Source organism: Molossus molossus, unplaced genomic scaffold (assembly GCF_014108415.1).
Source record: "Molossus molossus isolate mMolMol1 unplaced genomic scaffold, mMolMol1.p scaffold_m16_p_7, whole genome shotgun sequence".
NCBI classification, from domain to species: Eukaryota; Metazoa; Chordata; class Mammalia; order Chiroptera; family Molossidae; genus Molossus; species Molossus molossus.
In genome coordinates this window covers 47,311,494-47,331,773 of record NW_023425401.1, presented here as the reverse complement: position 1 = coordinate 47,331,773, position 20,280 = coordinate 47,311,494, and the positions used below count along the sequence as shown (strand labels likewise).

At 35.6% G+C, this 20,280-nt stretch overlaps 1 protein-coding gene across 1 annotated transcript in view; it reads left to right on the top strand.

Moving 5' to 3' along the window:
- Positions 1 to 1,656: 1,656 nt before the first annotated feature.
- SEMA3C (semaphorin 3C) overlaps positions 1,657 to 20,280 on the top strand; it is a 178,858-nt gene continuing 160,234 nt past the window's right edge. Inside the window, exons 1-2 of the mRNA XM_036246675.1 lie at positions 1,657 to 1,909; positions 3,866 to 4,005. Coding sequence (XP_036102568.1) covers positions 3,903 to 4,005 — 103 coding nt within the window. The 5' untranslated portion in view covers positions 1,657 to 1,909; positions 3,866 to 3,902. The remainder of the gene's footprint in view (positions 1,910 to 3,865; positions 4,006 to 20,280) is intronic.

Here is a 20,280-nt window from a genome sequence, read left to right as displayed (position 1 = left end):
CAATGCTCCAACTGCTGAGCCAAACCGGCCAGGGCCCATCTATTTTTTAATACTGTCAGATGTTTAGTGGGTTACATTCACTATTACAAACTTTTGTCAAGGAACTGCTCACATTTTCATTGCACTAATCATCACAAAAAAATAGTTTAACTGTATTATATTTAAAATTATAATACATCCATTAGATGAGAAGTTTCTTTCATAAATTTAGACATTTAAAGATAATATTGGTCCTGGAATAAAATTTTTGAACTTTAAACTTTGCATTCTTATTTGATGGGATCCCTGCATATCTCAGCTATACAGAAAGAGTTAGAGACAGTTTTATGTAGACTGGACATAACAGGTAGCGTTTAGACACATGAGAAATGTGTCTTCATCACCTCTTCACTCCCTCCTACCTGAGATTTAATTCAACTGCCCCACTTCAGCAATGATTTTGCACTCACAGAAGTATTTTCTATGACGAAGTGTATAAGAATTAAGTTTCTACTTTAAAAAATATGTTTTTATTGACTTTAGTGAGAGAAAGGGAGAGGGAAACATCCATGGGAAACATCCATGAGAAACATCAATGGGCTGCCTCCTGCACGCCCCCTACTGGGGATCCAGCCGGAAACGCCGGCATGTGCCCTGACCAGGAATCAAACTTGTGACCTCTTTGTGAATAGGGCGCGGCTCAACCAACTGAGCCACACCTGTGGAGGCAGTTTCTGCTTTACTTCATAAAGAAAATTATAAGGAACTGGTGAGGAAATAACTCTCCATAGTCCCTTTGTATAGTGACATCTGCTGGACTGTAGCCCACAGTGATTTTTAAGCAAGTACCTGCTCATTTTATTGGAGTGGAAGGTCACTTCCCCTGCTGTTCCGATATCTAGCTCATTCTGGTCCGGAGAAATAATTTTCACTAAACATCAAACTCAGTTCCAGAGTTTAACAAGTTTACCTGAAAGTAAAGCTAGAAATATACTCCTGATGTCTAGATTTGTAACCCTCTATCTGTTGGCATAATTCAGAACAGCTTTCCTCCACATAATTGTAAGTAATTGCTTGTAATTATGTTTTGGGAGTATCCTGGAGGAAAAGGTACTGGAAATGAGCCAGTGTAGAGAGATCAACAGAACTACTGCCTTCAGTACATTAAGTAAATGCGATAGAAAGCAATACCCTTTAAAAAAGATAAACTATGAGGGGATTGTTGGTTTATGACGACCGATTTTAGAAATTTTGCTGCAGGAAAAGGACACGATGCATGCTCTTTAAAGAGGCATCTCTTTGCCTTAAAAGGACGCAGTGATCCTTCTCTGGGAAAAAAAAAAAAAAAAAAAGACTGCTTCTTCCAAGAGTTGCCGGTAACAAACAAAAACCCCGGAGCACACCCTGTAAGTTGCTCATTCCACCGCGGCCAGCGAACGAGCCGAGCGGCCCTGCTGGTCCCCTAGCTGCTGCAGCGCAGACTTGCATCTCCCGGCAGCGCGTTCTGCGGGCCGCCCCGCCCTCCGGCTCCCGCCACCCTCCCGCGGGCGCGCCCTGGGTGGGGTCTCGCGGTCGCCGGAGCCGCGGCCGGGTGTGCCGAGCTGCTGCTGCGAGCCGGCTGGGCGGCGCGCCGGGGCCGCGGGAGCCGTGCGCCGCCGCTGTAACCGGACACCCGCGCTCTCGCCCCCCACGCCCGGCCAGTTTCCATTCACTCCGAGGCGCTTGATTGAGCGTCGCGGAGAAGGGCTCCGGGTGCCACGGCGCTGCAAGGCGGAGGATTCCTTTACAAAGAAACTCCGAGGACCGGGAAGAAGGAATTTCACCGCTGGGACGCTCTAGAAATTAAGGTCTTCTGGGAAAGGGCTAGAGACGCACGCGGAGCCAAAGCGGTAGCAAATTGATTTTTCCGTGCTGATCTCTCCCCACCTCGGTAAGCTGGGCTCCTTATTTTCAGCATTACACATTTAGCGGAATATACCTTTTGGGGCTGTGTATCGACTTTTCACACATCGCTGTGCTCAAGTCTGCTTATTTTCTTAAGACCATAGGCAGTTTGTCAGGGAACTGTTTCCCTTGCTGAGAGCGCCGTTTGAGTTGTTTCTTTAGGTTATGACACCTGCGGAGAGTTAAAGTTGAGTAGTTCAGTGACTTCTACGGCAGAAATTGTCGGAGAGGACATAAAGGAGTCTTTTCCTTACATTATTGGTGTTTGGATCAGAAGTGAAAACAGCAAGCAGCTTAAGTGTCTGAGTTAAAGGGAAGTTCTAAAATAGGGGGTGTGAAGCATGTGTAAGACACTTGCGTTGAGTCACTTTTCTCTAGGTAGGCTGGAAGTCACATTACACTATGTAGTCGCTTCACTTGACCTGTCATTCCATCTCTATTATTATTATTATTATTATTACTGCAATTTGTGGCATGTGACTCTTTTGGAGAGACATACCTGATAAAATACTGATAATAGCAATATGTAAAAATGTGTAAATATTATTAGCCTCCTTAATAAAGACACAAAGGATAGGCATATTTAGGCTTTTTACCAGGGAGCAAATGACTAAGGGAAAGTCACTCCATAAAATCAATTTTCTTCTAAGTTAATTTAGGGATGACAGGGTGAAGAGGTTGTGGAAGCAGGAAGAAACTGTTTCTTTTGAAAATTACCAACACAAACATCTCTAAGCTTTCCTCCAACTGTGTGGTAAAAGAGGAACAGTATTTTATTTCTAAGTCCCATAACATGTGTACCACCTAGGAAATAAACGTAATTTTTGTTCAGAATGGTATGTTCAGTTTAATTGTTCCTTTTCTTCTGTATTAATGAAACAGTGTTTACACCTTTTAGTGGCATTTTTATGGAATAAAATCAGTGATAAAATTTTAATTTTAAAAGCCACATAATATTGAAGATCAGAATTGTAACCTATAAAAATTAATTTCTAGGTTAAATTGTGTCATGCCATTTAGTGTATAATTATGCTAGACTCAAAATGATAGGGTATTTTTATGGTCCTGAAATTATTTTACATATTGCGGCCATTGGAACTTTTATAGATCTGTAGTTACACATTACCTGATTTTCCTTGGTATTCAGACATTAGTTAATAGCATGTATCAATTTTATAGCTATTTCAAACAGTACTTGTCTCTCTGATTTATCTTTTGGAATTTTGACAGCCACTTTCTGGTTGATTTATTTTAAATATGCATTGAGGAATACATGGTTCACTGGATTGCTCACCACTAGGTCATTGGTTTGAATTTGGCACCAGTCCATGGTTACCTCATCTGCATCATTTAACAGCTGCATGGTAATTTGTATAAGTTGGCTGATAACTGATTCGAGTAATTTCATTGATCAAGGATTGATCACATGTAGATTTATGTATAGAAACATCACTTCAAAGACAAGAGCTAATGAGTATGGAAGTGAGTGGGTTCACATGAATATTCATGTGGGATTTTCCTACTATTACTGTATTTATGATAGAAAGGGATGTTTTCATCCACTAATACCTGTTAGTACCATTCTCAAGTCATTTAAATATAATGTCATTTTTAGAAAGAAGATGAAGTTTAAATATTGGTTGTCCTTTGGGAATCAATAACTTTTTCCTGGCTGCTTTGTTCTGTTTTAATATTAGCATTATGTTTTGAAAGATGAATAGCTTCTCTTTTGCAAAGACTTCCAGACCAAATGAATTGAATCCAAATTTTCACATCTGAGAAGCAAAGTCACAGCACCTCCTACTGTTTGCATGACTGTAAAGCTCTGAAATGTCTTTTGTGAATAAGGTGCTCTGTCTAGATTGCTGGTTATGTTTGTGTGGGTGTAGGTGTGCTCCTAACATGTGAAATGAAATGTAAGAAACTTATCTCTTTTTAAAAGGTATTTCCCTTGGATATTAACTTGAAAATCTGAAGAAATGGCATTCCAGGCAATATGCATGTTGGCCGGAGTATTTGTTTGTTCTATCAGTGTAAAAGGATCTCCTCAGCCCCAAGCAAGAGTTTTTTTAACATTTGATGGTAAGAAAGTTGACAAATACTCTGGGAAAATGTTATTCAATTTTTTTTCTTATCCGGATTCAAAAATTAAAGAAGATAAAGTATTATTAAGTATTATTATTTTAATTTATTATCATAAATTAAAAAAAAAATTTATGGGACTGGTTTTTGGATGACATGGCTATTTTCAATTATTAGTTAATAGACAAAAGCCCTCTACTGCATTTGTTTATGGAAAAGCTTGAAGTGTATTCTGCCCCCTTTTAAGTTTCTTCTGTGTTTGCATGTGGGTGCATGGGGGCAATGGTGAGGAACTCAAAGCCTAAAATCTCTGATCTTAATATTCACCTGGTTTGGTTGAGAAACACCTCCTGTGTGCTAATCCTTATCAGCAGAAAGAGCTATGCAGGTTTAATTACTAAAAATTTTTCTAATAAATTTTGATCATTGGCCTTGAAACTGGTCTTTCCATACAATGATGCTTCTTCTATTTCCACAAGAACTTCCTGAGGTTGGCAAATATCCTTATTAATTGAAAAGGAACTAAAGAAATAGTTCAAAATATGCTTTTGACAACTGTTATGTACAGATGTTATCTTCAGGAGCTTAGGGAAATGGGTGTGACTTCAAATTTTCACAAACATAAAAGTTATAAGGTCCTCTGAAGGAATGGTTTGCCAAATATATACATGAGCTCTAATGTATATTGTTCAGAGGACTTACAGATGGGTGATTTCAGTCAGTCACATAACCCTTACTAATTGGATAGATGGAATAAGAAATGGATAAGGAAAGTCATCCTGCCAGTCATGATTATTTATATTTTTATTACTTCTGTCAACTCTGTCTCTGCATGAACCTTAGTGTCACTAGGCATATTTTTATTTTCCTTTGAGAAACAATATACTCTAAGACCTTCCTATAGTACTATGTCTTTGAAACAGTTCCCTTAAATTTTAAATAGTAGTATGATTGATACTTGTCAGTCAGATGATTCTCTCCCCTCCCTTCCCCTCCCCCCCACACCTTTTCTTTTCACCAAGTGCTTTCTCCAAAGTCATCATAAGCCCTGGATGGGGCTTATGAACTTAGTGTGTAAGCTTCTAATAGCTTCCTTAGTTTCTAAGCCAGGCATTCCCCTTAAAATTCAGGCCTATCCAGTTAAGTTGTGAAGGAAGGAAAACAGACCCTTTGAAGTGTCCTTTAAAAAAAATTACCTGAAACATCTCACAGTTTGATTACATCTTTTTTCTCCTAAATTGAGAACTATGAAATATCTAATAAAATAAAAAGAGAAAAGCATTAAGAGGCAGTATAATTTCTCCCCTATTTTTTTAAAAATATGTTTTTATTGATTTTTTAAAAATCTTTATTGTTGAATGTATTACAGATGTTCCTCATTTTTCCCCCATTGACCCCCTCTCCCGCCCCCCTCCCACCTTTCCCCACATTATTGTCTGTGTCCATTGGTTATGCATATAAGTTATTTGGTTTATTTTATCCCACCTCCCCCCAACCCCTTTCTCTTTGAGGTTTGTCAGTCTAGCAATGAGTTTGTACTTCTTAATCCCTTCACCTTTTTCACCCATTCCCCCAACCCCCCTCCCATCTGGCAACCAACAAAATGTTCTCTGTATCTATGAGAATGTTTCTGTTCTCCTGTTCATTTTGTTTGTAGATTCCATTGTCGATAGATATGTATTCATTGCCATTTTGTTTGTTCATATATTTTATCTTTTTCTTCAAAAAGACCCTTCATCATTTCATATAATAACAGTTTGGTGGTGATGAACTCTTTTAACTTTTTCTTATCTGGGAAACTCTTTATATGGCCATCAATTCTAAATGGCAGCTTTGCAGGATAGAGTAATCTTGGTTGTAGGTTCTTGCTTTTCATCACTCTGAATATTTCTTGCCACTCCCTTCTGGCCTGCAAAGTTTCTTTTGAGAAATCAGCTGACAGCCTTATGGGAACGCCCTTATAGGTAACTAGCTGCTTTTCTCTTGCTGCTTTTAAGATTCTCTCTTTGTCTTGAACCTTTTGCATTTTGATGATGATGTGTCTTGTTATGGGCCTCTTGGGGTTCATCTTGTTTGGGACTCTCTGTGCTCCCTGGACTTGTATGTTTGTTTCCTTCACCAAGTTAGGGAAGTTTTCTGCCATTATTGTTTCAAACAGGTTTTCAGTTTCTTGTTCTCTCTCTTCTCCTTCTGGCACCCCCAAGATGCAAATGTTGGCATGCTTGAAGTTGTCCCAGAGGCTCCTTACACTATGTTCATTTTTTGGATTCTTTTTTCTTTTTGCTGTTCTGATTGGGCATTTTTTGCTTCCTTATAATCCAAATCAATGGTTTGCTTCTAGGATTTACATACTCTACTATTGAATCTGTGTAAATTATTCTTTATTTCAGTTAATGCCTCCTTCATTTCTGACTGTGCATCCATCATTTCTGACTAGTCCTTTTTTATGGTCTTGAGGCCCTCACTAAGTTCACTGAGATTCTCACTAAGTTCACTGAGCATCCTTATAAGCAGTATTTTGAACTCAGCATCTGTTAGGTTGCTTATCTCCATTTCGCTTAATTCTTTTCTTGGGGTTTTGTTCTGTTCTTTCATTTGGGACCTGTTTCTTTGTCTCCTCATTTTGGCTGCTTCCCTGTGTTTGTTTCTGTGTATTACTTAATGAGAGGTATGGGGCTAGCTGAGACCAGATGCTGCTTGTTTAAAAGAATTTAGGAAAACCTGAAGTGGGATCCAAGACAGACCAATCCTATGGTTACGTAACTGACAACAGCTTGGGTGGGCCTGAAAGTTGGGTGGGGCAGGGCCTCAGGGAATCACCAGGGCGGGACTACCAGTGTGAGCCAGGTTGCTGGAGTCCCAGATATGGCAGCTGTCTGCCACACCAGGGAAGGGCTCACCAAAGGAACAAAGGCAGCACCTTTGTCCCGGAGAAAGCCCCCTCTCCAGCCCTCTCTCCAGTGCCAAACAGCTCAGTTCTTCCCTGTATGTCTCTGGTGCCCCTCGAGCTGCCTCCCCTCCAAGCTTAGAGGGAGTGATTCTGATAAGTCCGTGTGCGGGCCCTTTAAGGAGCTGCCTGGGGCTCTAGGTGGGTCAGCTTCCCTGAGCCTCAGTTCCCGCTGGTTTTTCCAGCCAGAAGTTATGGGGACTCTCTTCCTGGCACTGGAACCCTAAGCGGGGCGTCTGGTGTGGGACAGGGACTCCCTCAATCTTCAGGGAGGACCTTCCCAGCCCAGGTAGCCTCCTGATTTTTATCCGCCACACGTGGGTGTGGGACCAGCCCGTCGGGCTCCCTGCCCCCACCAGTCTCGATGTAGCTGCTGCTTTAATTCCGTAGTTGTAGGACTTCCATTCTGTTTGATTTCAGGCGGTTTTGAATGATGGTTGTTCTGTAGTTTAGTTGTAACTTTGATGTGGTTGTAGGAGGACGCGATACTGCGTTTTTCTTTATTGATTTTTTTAAAGAGAAAGGAAGGGAGAGAGAGAAACATCGATGTGAGGGAACTATCAATCGGCTGCCTCCTACACTGCTTCCACTGGGGATCGAGCCTACAACTTCAATACTATATCGGACAGTAACTTCTATGAATAGAGTGACTAGACGTTATGATAGGCTTTTACAAATATTGCATCTATAATATTTAAATGCTCTCAAACTCAAAACAGACTCTTACAAAATAAGACCTTAATTTATAACATAACAGTATGGTAAAATAAGCTATTGATCTGAAAGTTTTATAATTCCTGATATTTTATTCTTCCCAAGAGTCTTTTTTTTTTTGCATTTATTTTCAGATAGAGTGGGAGGGAGAGAGGAAGAGAGAGAGAGAGACATTGACATGAGAGAGATACATCGAGTAGCTGCCACCCACACAACCCCAACCAGGGCCAGGGACAGACTGCAACCAAGGTACATACCCTTAGCGGGAACCCAACCTGGGCCTCTGTGATCCACAGGACGACGCTCTAACCGCTGAGCCAAACTGGCCAGGGCCCAAGAGTCTTAATAGGCAATAATCAGAGAGATAAAATATCACTTAATTTACAGACTGTTTTAAAGAGATATGTTGTCCTGGCTTGAGCTCACTGGTTAGAGCGTCGGCTCTGGGACCAAGAACATGTACCTCAATTGTGGTTCGGTACCTGGTCCTGGTCCGGGTCATGTGGGGGGGTACAAGCACTTGATGTGTCTCTCTCACATCGATATTTCTCTCTCTCTCTCTCTCCCCCCCCCTCCCTTCCACTCTGTCTGAAAGTAAATTGAAAAAATATCCTCTGCTGAGGATTAAAATAAATAAATAAATAAAGAGATATATCAATAGGGAACACACACTTAATGAACTTCCATAATTTCTAAATTAAATATAGAAAGCTTCTAAGATAAAATATATATTAGGGAAAGTACCATAGGAAAAGTACCTTGGGCAAAAACAATTGTGAAAATGTTTAAATTTTAATCATAAATTTATAGTCATTTTCTTAAGAGACTTGGTAGTATTCCTGTTTGAGATGCCTGTTTCAAATTTCTTATTAAAGTTTCTCATTGATTTTATGATGACTTATATGAGTAGGTTACTAAATTTTTTTCCAAAATGGTTTAGTCTTGACATCAAAATACAGAATTCTGTACAGGGTTGGCATGTACAGGGTATGGCAAAAGTAGGTTTACAGTTGTGAGTGTGCCAAATACAGTTTATTCTTTTATTATTTATTAATCATTGTATTATTTTCATACTAACAACTGTCATTCTACTTTTGCCTTACTCTGTATATGAATATATATTAATTTAAATACATATAGATATATACTTTCTTTCATTTATTTTATATTTCAAAATTTCTATAACTACTTCACAACCAAAAATCAGGATTTGGAAGATGCTTTTGAGGAAATTTAAATAATTTCAAGTTATATCAGGCAGAAGTCTTTTGCATCTGTATAGTCTCTCATGATTGTGTTGCCTCCTGGCTCTTTTGTCTTAAAATCTTCACTGTAACTTGGTCCACTGCTGATCTCTTTCTGGGGGGAACTTTAGAAGAAGCCTCTGTCTTGTCTTATTTACAGTCATATTAAGAATCACAGTTGATTTAAAGGTATGTCGTAACACAAGATCCCTTCTCTCATCCAAGTTCCAATCCTTCTTCTTGTGGTGGAATGATAGACCGATAACACTTAAGAAACGATTTACAGATTTGCCATCTCTATTAATCTAGCATAAGGTCAACCAGATGATCATCAGTCCTATGGGAGAATGTTCGTCAGATGTTATTAATTAGTTATATTTGTGCTAGCTAAATCTTGCATGTTAATAGAACTGACTCCTACTATATATTACATTTTGTAATTTTTACAATTCTCATTTTATGCCAAATAGCTTTTTAAGTGAATATAAAGTTCATGAAAATGTTTTTTAAGTTGAATTTGTGTTGAAAACAAATCCAGTAATTTAATAGATTTATATATTATAGCTTTATTGCCACTGTATTTTTTCCAGATAATCTATGGAATCTATGAAGGTGATATGGAAAGGCAAGGATACATACATGCAATAAACAAAAATTGTTTTGCTTTCTAGTATAAAAAAAAAAAGCATTGCATTTATCCAGTAGAGATTTTTAGCATGTAGTATTTTATAAAATAATTTGATAAAAGGTATGAATGCATGTAATTTTAAGAAAAGGTTTTGAGCTTCATGAAATGGAAATGTCTATATTTTAATAGATATAAATTATGATTACAGAGTTAAATGTATTAAATATTATTACTACTAAGATTAGATACATTATTATAATAAGATTACTTTCTCAGCTAGCAATTCTGATTATGAACCTAAGATAATTTACTGACAAATTTATTCATATTATCTTATTATCCTCTCTATATCTGTAGGATCTGTAGTAATGTTCTTTATTTCATTTCTGATATTGACAGTGTATGTCTACTTCCTTTATGTTCTGACTGATTTGTGTAGAGATCAAGTTTTCCATTTTATTGATCTCTTTAAATAATCAACTTTTGTTTTTTCTCTATTATTTTTCTGTTTAACTTTTTTTTTATGCTCCAAATTGTAATGATCTTATTTCTTCTTGCTTTATGTATAATTTGCTCCTTTATAACTTCTTAGATGGGAAACTTAAATTACTGATGTGAGAAGCTTTTCTAATATAACCAGTTACGCAATTAAGCTATAAATTTCCATTGAAACAGTACTTTAGCACTAAGTGCCTCACATATTTTAATAAAATGTATTTTGATTTTCACTCAGTTCAATATGTCCTCCAATTCCCCCATTATATGTTCATTATTATTTAGAAATATTTTGTATAATTTATAAATATTTGGGTATTTTTTATATATCTCTCTGTTATAGATCTGTGGTTTAATTTCTTGTCAAAGAACATACATCATGTGCTTTAATTCTTCAAAATTTATTTAAACTCATTTTACAACATGGAATATAGTCTATATAGTGTTCTGCCTTGCCACATAGTATTCTAGTAACACGAATTAGCTTCAGTCAGTTGTTGGTTTGTTATGTTTTCTATGTTCTTACTGATTTTTTATCTACTCATTCTTTCAATTAGTGACAGAGAAGTAGAACTCTCCAACTATAATTACACACTTGTCTATTCTCCTTTTCAGTTCTATTAGTTTTTGCTTCATGTTTCTAAATTTTTGCTATTAGGTACTGACATAATTAGGAGTGTTATGCCTCCTGATGAATTGACCTCTTTTCTATTAAGAAATGTCTCTGATTATTCCTGGTAATAATCCTTATTTTGAAATGTGTTTTGTATGTATGTAATGCTTTTTTATTTGGTATAATGAAAAAAAACACCAACATTTTAGTTATAATAAAGTGGGGAAAATGTTTACCATAATTATACTTGCCTCTACAAAAAGTTTTGATTAAAATATTAGGAAATATAAACATATTTTTGATATACATAAATGTATGAATGTGGCATAGTGAGAACAGCATTTACATAGAAACCAAGCTTTCAGGGTTTTTTCCTTTGGTTGGTTGGTTTTTTGAAGACTTTTAATTGATTTTTAGAGGGAGAAGAAGGAAGAGAAACATCAATGTGAATGAAAAGTTGATTGGCTGCCTCTTGCATGCCCCCCACTGGGAATCGAGCCCAAAACTGGAAACTCAGGCATGTGTCCCTACACTCTCAACCTTTTGATACACTGGACAGTACCCAACCAACAGAGACACACTGGCCAGGGCCAAACTATCAGGGTTTTTAATCCTTGATTCTTCACTAATTAATTCTGAAACTTTATCAGGACCTCAGTTTCCTATTTTAAAAAATTGGACAAAATTATTTCTAATATTCCTTGTTGCCCTCTAATTATGTGATATTTAAGTTTAGTTTTATTTTATTAATATCACCTCCTACGAGAAAGTCTTCTCTAATAATGTGCTTAATGCGTTCAAGAACATTCTGTATAAATGACCTGGGCAAGGATAAATATAAAACTAAACAATTTTCAAAAATTCAGGGATTTTGAAGTCATGTAAAACTGGTTTTAAGTCATGATTGTCAGCTACTTTCCGGGTGTGCTACATTGGGGTGATTCCTTAATCTACCTAATTTAAAATTTTATCATCTGTAAAATGGGAATAATATATACTTCATATAATTGTTATGAAAATTAAATGAATTAAGTTTGTAAAGTGTGTTAGTGGTCTATAGAGTATATCCCATTACAACACAATACACAGAAGCTTGCATTAAAGTTAGTTTTTGTAAATTCCTTTAGGGCAGAAATATGGTCTATAATTACTACCCCTCCACTTAGCATAGAAACTGATATATTGCTCAGTAAATGTTGAATGAATATAAATTTTGATACCACCTACCACTACACCCCCTCAACCAGTAGCACAGCAACCACCCTTTAGTGAATTTTAGATAATTTAAAACAATGACATATAGCAGGTAGAAGAATACAACAGATATCCATTTCTTTATCATAAAACTAAAATATAAAAAAACATGAGAGGAATTTTTGAAGATTCTATTTTTTTAAAAGTCCAATTTTTTTTTTTTTAATGATGAGCTTGAACTTAATAAGAACCTAGACTACTCGATTTACTTCTAATAATTGTCATGATATAGTGAATGGCTTGAAATTGGAGCATTTAAGAGTACCATAAAACCCCAGAAAAGGCCTGGCCTGTGTGGCTCAGTGGTTGAGCATCGACCCATGTACCAAGAGGTTACCAGTTCGATTCCTGGTCAGGACATATGCCCAGATTGTGGGCCCAGTCCCCAGAGGGGGACATGCAAGAGGGGGCCAGTCGATGTTCTTTCTCATCAATGTTTCTATCTCTCTCTTCCTCTCCCTTCCTCTCTCTCTAAAAGTCAATAACGAATTTTTTAAATGTATGTTTTTATTGGCTTGAGAGAGAGATAAAGGGAGAGGGAGAGAGAGAGAGAAACATCAATGAAAGAACTATTCATAGGCTGCTTCCTGCATGTTCCCCACTGGGGATCCAGTCGACAACTCTGACTGGGAATCGAACCAGTGACTTCTTGGTGCATGGGACGATGCTCAACCAACTGAGCCACACCAACTGGGCCAGACATTATTTTTTTAAAGTAATCCTTATGAATACTAGATTATCATTTAAAACATATTTTCAGGTCTAGAAAGATAATATATTGAAATAAAGAAGTAGGGTAAAAGTGGGGTGCACTCAGTATCCCATAGGCTTCAGAAAGCCTGAATGAATATTATTTTACTCAATGGCAGCAGATTGGCTCCACTGCACTTTTTCCTTTGGCTCAAAACCCTTATGGATTATTAAGTTGCCCATGAAAATATCTTAAAGCACTTACAAAGCTTTGAGAGTTCAAAAATAAATTGATAATTAAATGCATGGCAGAAAGCCAGTTATTTGTCTCTATTAATTCTTTATGTTCACTAGAACAGTAAAGACGTTCTACTACTAAACTGTTCTTCACCTCTTTGAAGCCTTGAATGATTGCCTAAAGCTCAAAAGGAAAATGACAATCAAAACTTTGTAAAGATTTCTAGTATTTGAATACATTTTCCCTTAGCTTATATTGGTCAATTTTCTAGCCCAAGTTTGAGTTTTACATTTACATTTACATGTGCATGACAGTACTTTAAAACATAAAAATGTCACTGTGAGTTGTATTGGGCAACAAGCCTTATCAGTTCTTTCAGTGATTTACTTTGTGTTTCTTTTTGCCTTATTTCAGTGCTGAATTTTTATTAATAAAGTTGTAAATGTCTCTCGGTCATTGATAGTATATAAATGAAAGAGGCTAGAGTTTTACAAAACATCTTTTATCTTGTAATATCTGCCTCATTTGACAAGAAGCTTAGTTAATTAAATGACAAATAAAAGGACCCCTGTGAACTAGTGAGCTAAACCCAAACGCTGAAGAATTGTTACTGGACAATAAACTCAAAATAATAAATTGCCTCTTTATGAACTCTGGTAGCATTAACCTTTCAGGGCACATTTGTTGAAAAACAGTTTGTCTTTTGGTCACCCAAGAGATAAAAAATAAAGCCAGTTGTTCTCGATTTCTCCATTCATCTTGGAGAAAGCTCACTCTGGTTGTAGTGAATCTTCTGAAATATTAGTTCTTGGGAAAACTTGTGTCACTGCAGTTTCTTTTAAATCCCCTTCTGGTGGTCTCAGTTAAATGTCACTTAAGCATCTTAAATGGCACCTGTGTGTTTTAATAAACCCAAACTCAATAGGGGTGCTGCATTTTTTCTCTGTGAGAGTGTCATTGAAATCAGGAAGGAACTGATGAATACAAGGATGCCTTGGACATGACTACACCATTAAAGAGTTTTAGACTAGCTTTAAATTTGTGATGTAAAGGGGAAATAAAAACTGTTATAAAATGCAATGGGAATAGATGATAAGAAGAAATTGCTCAGGAATTTCATGTCTGTTTTTCCCTATAATATATATTTATATAAGATTCTTGTAGTCAAAATAAAACAAAATATCTTTCATAGCCTTAAATTGGAGGAGGGAAGTTTTAAGTAGTACAAAGAAAGTCTCCTGGGAAATATTAGGGTAGAATGTGTTAACAATGATATGCCGTGGATCTCTCTTTAAAAGAAAAAAAAAAAAAGGACTTTTAGAGAAATCCTGTTATAAAAAAAAAAAGATATTATTGCCCTAGGTGAATTTTTTTATATTCTAATACACTTAATTATGTTGCCAAAAGGTGATATTGTGATGTTAAGCCATTTCTAAAGGTACAAGGGTCCTGCATTTGGGAGCAGAAAAGGGATGCTTCAGTGATCTGAAATCAGAAGAGTGAGTTCATGTGCTATGTTTATTCAGTCTTCCAACCAAAGCAATTTCATGAAAAAAAAAAAAAAAGTGTCATATTCCATGATTATCTATACATATGTGTAAACATTTATGACTAAACTTTCTATCAAATAAAGATGGTTTCAGTAATGGTGATCTGTTCACATGTTGATCAAACATATTGAAATGTTTTCATATGTAGAGAAGTATGTGTTACAAATGTTAATTAAGCTTATGTAATTCTCTACCATCACTGTGAATTAGACACTGTGTTTAGACTCATAAAATGGAGATACAGAGCAAGTAGCTTGCTTAAGGTCACAGGGACACAAAAGGACAGGATTAAAACACAGCCAGGCTCCGAGTTGGAGCCATGTCTGTAGATTAAGCTAGAATGCGTTTTCACGTCAACGAAAGTCACAATTAAAAGAAAAGAACATTTTCTCAGGAATGCACTCTAGAAATTCATTTTGTCTTGTTAAAGGTGTCAAAATAGACTTTTGCTTTTCTCTTAAAATATCCAGCCTTCCTGAAATTGAAGGAAATAAAATTCACTCTTCAGCATCCCTAACTCCCCCTTTAATTTTGGATTCATCAAGGTGAGGATGAAGGGATTATCCCTCTGGAACATATTTAGTTAGTTGCTGTAGGTGAGGTCTCCTTTTTGGCTGTGGGAGCAAGTCTGAGCTTAGACAAAGGATAACTATAGAAAAATGTATTTTTTCTCTCTCCTCACCTCTATGCAAATTTACCAGGGTGTGTTTCCATAAGTTCAATATAGCCTACACTTTCCCTTAAAGAAAAAAAATGATTCAAGTGTTCTTTTTTATGGATACCATTGCTGCATCGACTAAATATAAACTGAGACTCAATTTTTCCATTTCCTAAATAACTTTTATATAATGGGTGTAAAAAAAGAAAAACGATCGTTTTTTTTGTTGTTGTTTTAGTTCCATTACTGTCAAACAATAAAAGCATCGAGAAAAAGAGCAGCAAGCTTTGGGCAAATCACTTCTTTGCCATCTGCATTTTCAGTTACGTATTATTGAAGACCTCTGTTGTTAATGAAAACAAATTTAAAAGCTAGGAACAGAAAGGTTAGACATTTTCTAACACTGAGTATGACTTGGCAAGAAGGACACAAAAGGCAGAGCAACATGCTAAGCCGTGTGCTATTTTAGGGCAGCACTAGCCGTGAAACAATGTGCTGAGCTGTAGGGATGGCAAGTGTAGCCTACATTTCCAAGATGCCTGATTTTCATAAGCAATCCTTTCAACCCTCTTCATTCAGGGGACATTAAATGCCTTGAGCACTCAATAGTGATGTTACTTCTATGGAGCGTTTTTTACATTTTGGAGAATTTCCACCTGATATTTCATTTATTACAGAATGCCTATAAAATAGGTAGATATGGAGGACCAGAGGGGCTAAATGTCTTGACTAAGGACATGCAGCTTGATGGTGGCAGAGACAAGATTTGGAGAGGGAAATGGAGTAAGAAGAGGAAATTAATTATGCACTGTGCTTGTAGGGAATCAGAGACCTTCTGAAAATGCATATTACAATATCTGCAGGAATTCTAGGCCATTCATATGAATATTAACAAATTTGCTTTCCAAGTATGCACGACAGGATAGCTTAAACATACACTGAATTTTTAATGACTTATTTTTAGCAATCATTTATGGATTATTACGTCAAACTCTATATTTAACACCATGTTAGAAATATCTCTAAATTCTCTTTGAAAAGATTGAAACAATTCATAAATACCAAAAATGTTTATTTGTTGCTAATTCATGTAAATTATTGACCATACTTTTCTTGTCTTGCCTTTCACAAATGACTGCTCTTGTAATTAAGCTTTTCATTTGATGTGGAATTTACTTCAGGATCCCATTTTCCCCTTCGTCAATCCCTAGAATAAAGTATTCTACTCTGCTCATTTATGTATTGTCTTAGAAGGAAAACACCATTAAAATAATCTTATGTTCTAATTTGAAGTAATGTCCGTAAAACTGCCTAATATTTTTGGCTTTCTCAACTTTACAACTTGCCAGCATTTAAGATTATTGATAATAAAAGTATGAAATATTCTACTTAATTCTAAATTATTACCTCATGGAAACTTTTTTTTTTTTAATAAAAAAATGAACAGGTACTAGACTTAGGTTATAAGATTGCTCATATTTAATTATAGATGTAATGGCTAATGTCAAGTCTCTAGTCTATATGGAATTGATAGACCAAAGGAATCAGAGCAATATAGTCTTACAGAAGATAATTGCTGTTTCTTTAAGAAGAGGATCAGACTGCTGATCTCACCAAAAAAAAAAAAAAAAGGAAGAAAGAAATCCTTGAATTTCTGTAGGACTAATAGCACTAAAGAAGCAGTTGCTAAATTCTTTCATTAAAAAATCTTATTAGTATAGAATTTCACTTGCTAAAGACAGAATTAGGGAGAAGGGATATATATCTGGTAAAAATAAATGCACTGTCTACACACACACACACACACACACATACTCTATGAGTAAGACCCATTGTATTTCAATACGAATTCAGTCTTTCCCAAGAGTACACTGTCTTATAAATGCATATAACGAAAATTAATAAGTCAGGAAAAAAAGCTATTTCTGGTATTATGTTTTCTTACTTTAAAGTTTCAAATACCACAAATTTATTATGTAATAATTAGCTTCTCAAATAATTTAGTACTTAAACTGTTCCTGTAACAATTAGGTGTACAGTAATAGCTTGGAGCAGAACAACAAACTCTGATGTATTTGAGCCTTGCCTCCTTCCCATTATTGATTGCTATAATAGTGAGAACAAAATGACTTGCTGAATAACAACTTGTCAGTAGGAGGTAATCCATTTTTAGTACAGATAATAGGAAAGCAAATGCAGCAAATACTATGTACAGTAAAGGACTCTTAAATAAATACCTGTTTATTTCGCTGTACTTGCTTTTATAGCCGGTGAATACTTGCAACCCAAGTTGCCAGTGTTACTATAGTTAGCATCAATTAAAAGTCCCAATTATAGCATATGAAGTATAATCTTCCATTCTATGCTTTTGTTTTCTAAAATCTTCATTTCACAAAATTTAGAAAAGTTCTTTTCTCTTTTGTAAATAGACATAACTCTACAAACTGTGTGAGGTGCACCAAGTTGGCACGTGATTCATTACTGAAATCAGATACCACAACAGGTCTGAAGATTTTAAGACAGTCCTAACAAAATTAGAGACAGAGTAAAGGGAGTCAAACACCCTTGTATTCCTGACTTTGCTTAGATGGGTCAGATAGAAGTGGTATATGTGGCTACAGCTTCTTTTAAATGGTAGAGACTATTACATGTAACAACACAATCCTAACAGATCTATAATTCTTACCCCCATGGACCTCTTGTTTATTGAGTAAGTGAATAGTTGCAAAGTTATTATAAGATTGGCTTATATAAAATAAATAATATTTTATCAAAATGGCATATGGGACTAGAGTTATGTCTATATGTATACAAATCATGCACTATAGACTAGATTGAAAACTTTTAATAAAGATACTTAAGTTGATGGCCCCGCATGTAGTATCTTTGATAATAAGATGTGATTATTTTAGTGCTCTTTATATACATTTTCCAACCTCTTAAATATACACGAGTTGTCATAATTCAAGCAAAAACAAAATCTCATGACTTTAAATTACCCCTTGATTTGAAAATACTCATTGAATAATTTATTTTGTGTCAGTTGTCAATAAGAGCTTAAGCATTCTTTAAAAGTTATCAACCTAGTTCTGTTATCACAACTAAATGTTAACAACCATGCAGAAAATGGGAAGAGATTGGAGTTGCATTGCTATTATGTACAAATATGGGTTTAAATAGAAGCAGTCTTTCTGGCATTAAAAGCTTCTAACTTATGTTTGTCCATCCAATCAGATTGTCACTCCATAAATTGAGACTCAGGGACACTTTTTTTCCTTTTCTCTGAATAGTAATACTCAGAACATTCCAAGAGACCAGAACATTAAGCTGGAATAAAACAATGAGTGTATTATTATCACCTAAAGAGCATTTTGAATTTTATTAAAAGAAACCGATTAAGATGTTATTTTCAAGCAAGAGGCTTGGCATGGCTTCAGAAAGTTGCTTTCCAGAGTTGGGCAGGGGTTTGGCTGGCACAAAGAGCAGAGCTTGAGTTTAGCGTCTTGACAGCTTTAATGCACATGCAACTGGGAGTTTTTCTTTAAGCTGATTCTCTTAAAAGCTACGCTTCCTGACACGGTTCAACATAATTGCATCAATTCCATTTTCCATTAGTACTTAGAACCTGCTGATATGACTGGAGTTTTAAAACCTTTGTGTGAAAATATCATTATGCATAATTTCTTCAGGGGTTTCTGAGAATGCAGATGTTCTATGTAGTTGTATTTTTTATTTTTATATCTAAAGTAAGATAAGCAAAGAGATCTTTATGCTAGTATGATAAACTTTGGTTATTCAGTCAATTATATCAACCAAGTGATACAAGCAATTTTCTGTTACTGGAGAAAAAGAACATTTGATAGGCTATATTTTATTGTGGAAAAGTGCATGTTGCTTTGCTACAGAATAATGAAATATTCTGATTTCAGGTGAAAGAAAGCGATTGCTTTTGTCATTATCTGTATTAGTTGTTTCTCTTCTATAATGTGTTTATTTTCAACAGTTTGTTTTAATGGAATCTTAAAATGATCTGTGTGGATTTACTTTATCTTATATCTTTCTAATTTTCTGATATGTATTTTATGCTTTTCTGCATATATATATACACACACATATATATAGTTATATAATAGATATTCCAGATATTACATTAGAAATTTAATGTGTAAAATATATTTATCTAGCAGTTTATCAAATTGCATTTGTTTTGCTTACATCCCCTCTTTGGTTCTTCTTTTTTAATTGAAGTGAGAAAAAAAGATTATCAAGCTTAGCCTAGAATTATTCAGGAAATAGTGAACGCCTCAGAGCCCAGGTGCTGATGGAATGCGTAGCAGGAATTGATTTAAAGATGGCCTGAAGTTAAGATGCATTATCTATTTGTGTTTTGGGAATGAAATTCAGAGCCATAGCACTTATGTGAAATTACCTTTAAAACAAATATCCATCTTCGGTGTCCAAATTTTACAATAAATATAGATAAGGCAGGATGTTAAACATTTTCTAAATCACTTCTGGGTAAAAATATATGATTTTGTGATAACTAAAAATAAATTTTCTGAGATCCATTATAAGTGTAGGTATTTTTCAAGGTATGTAGTATCTGAATTAACTTCCAACAGTACAAATTGTGAAGTTGAAACTGCGAAATCTGTTTAGAATTGATGGTTGGCAAATTATGGGTCAATATGAGAAAAAGGTTTTTGGCTTCTATAAAGAATGTTGTGTCCATCCATCTCTTATTACTTTGCTCCACATTCATCTACCCCACTTTAAAGAGATTCCTTTAATACGTTATTCAGCTAAAAAAAAAAAAAAAAAAAGACCCAAGAACTGCATTGAATTCCACAGATATTTTAGAGTGCCTACCTGGAGAATTGTCTGCTACATCTGTGAGTACAAAGAGAAGTATAATGTGAGTCCTTTCCTCATCCAGCATTTATTCTGGTCAGCAGGATAAGCAGACTGTGTAGATAACTGTTACACCAGGCACACCAAGATGTGTGCCGTAAAAGAGGCACAATCAATTCATAGAAAAGTTCAGTTTTGAAATAAAAATGTTACCTTAAATTGGTTTAGAATGTTGGCTTTAAATCCATTGTGGACATTTATCATTCGTCTAGCATGAATTACATTTTTTAAAAATTATGGTTATAAACTGAATTGAGAGAGGCGTTCAATTGGAATGCCAAAGAATAGATTATTGCACGTAACCAAGATTCTCCAAGGCTCTGAGGCAAATCT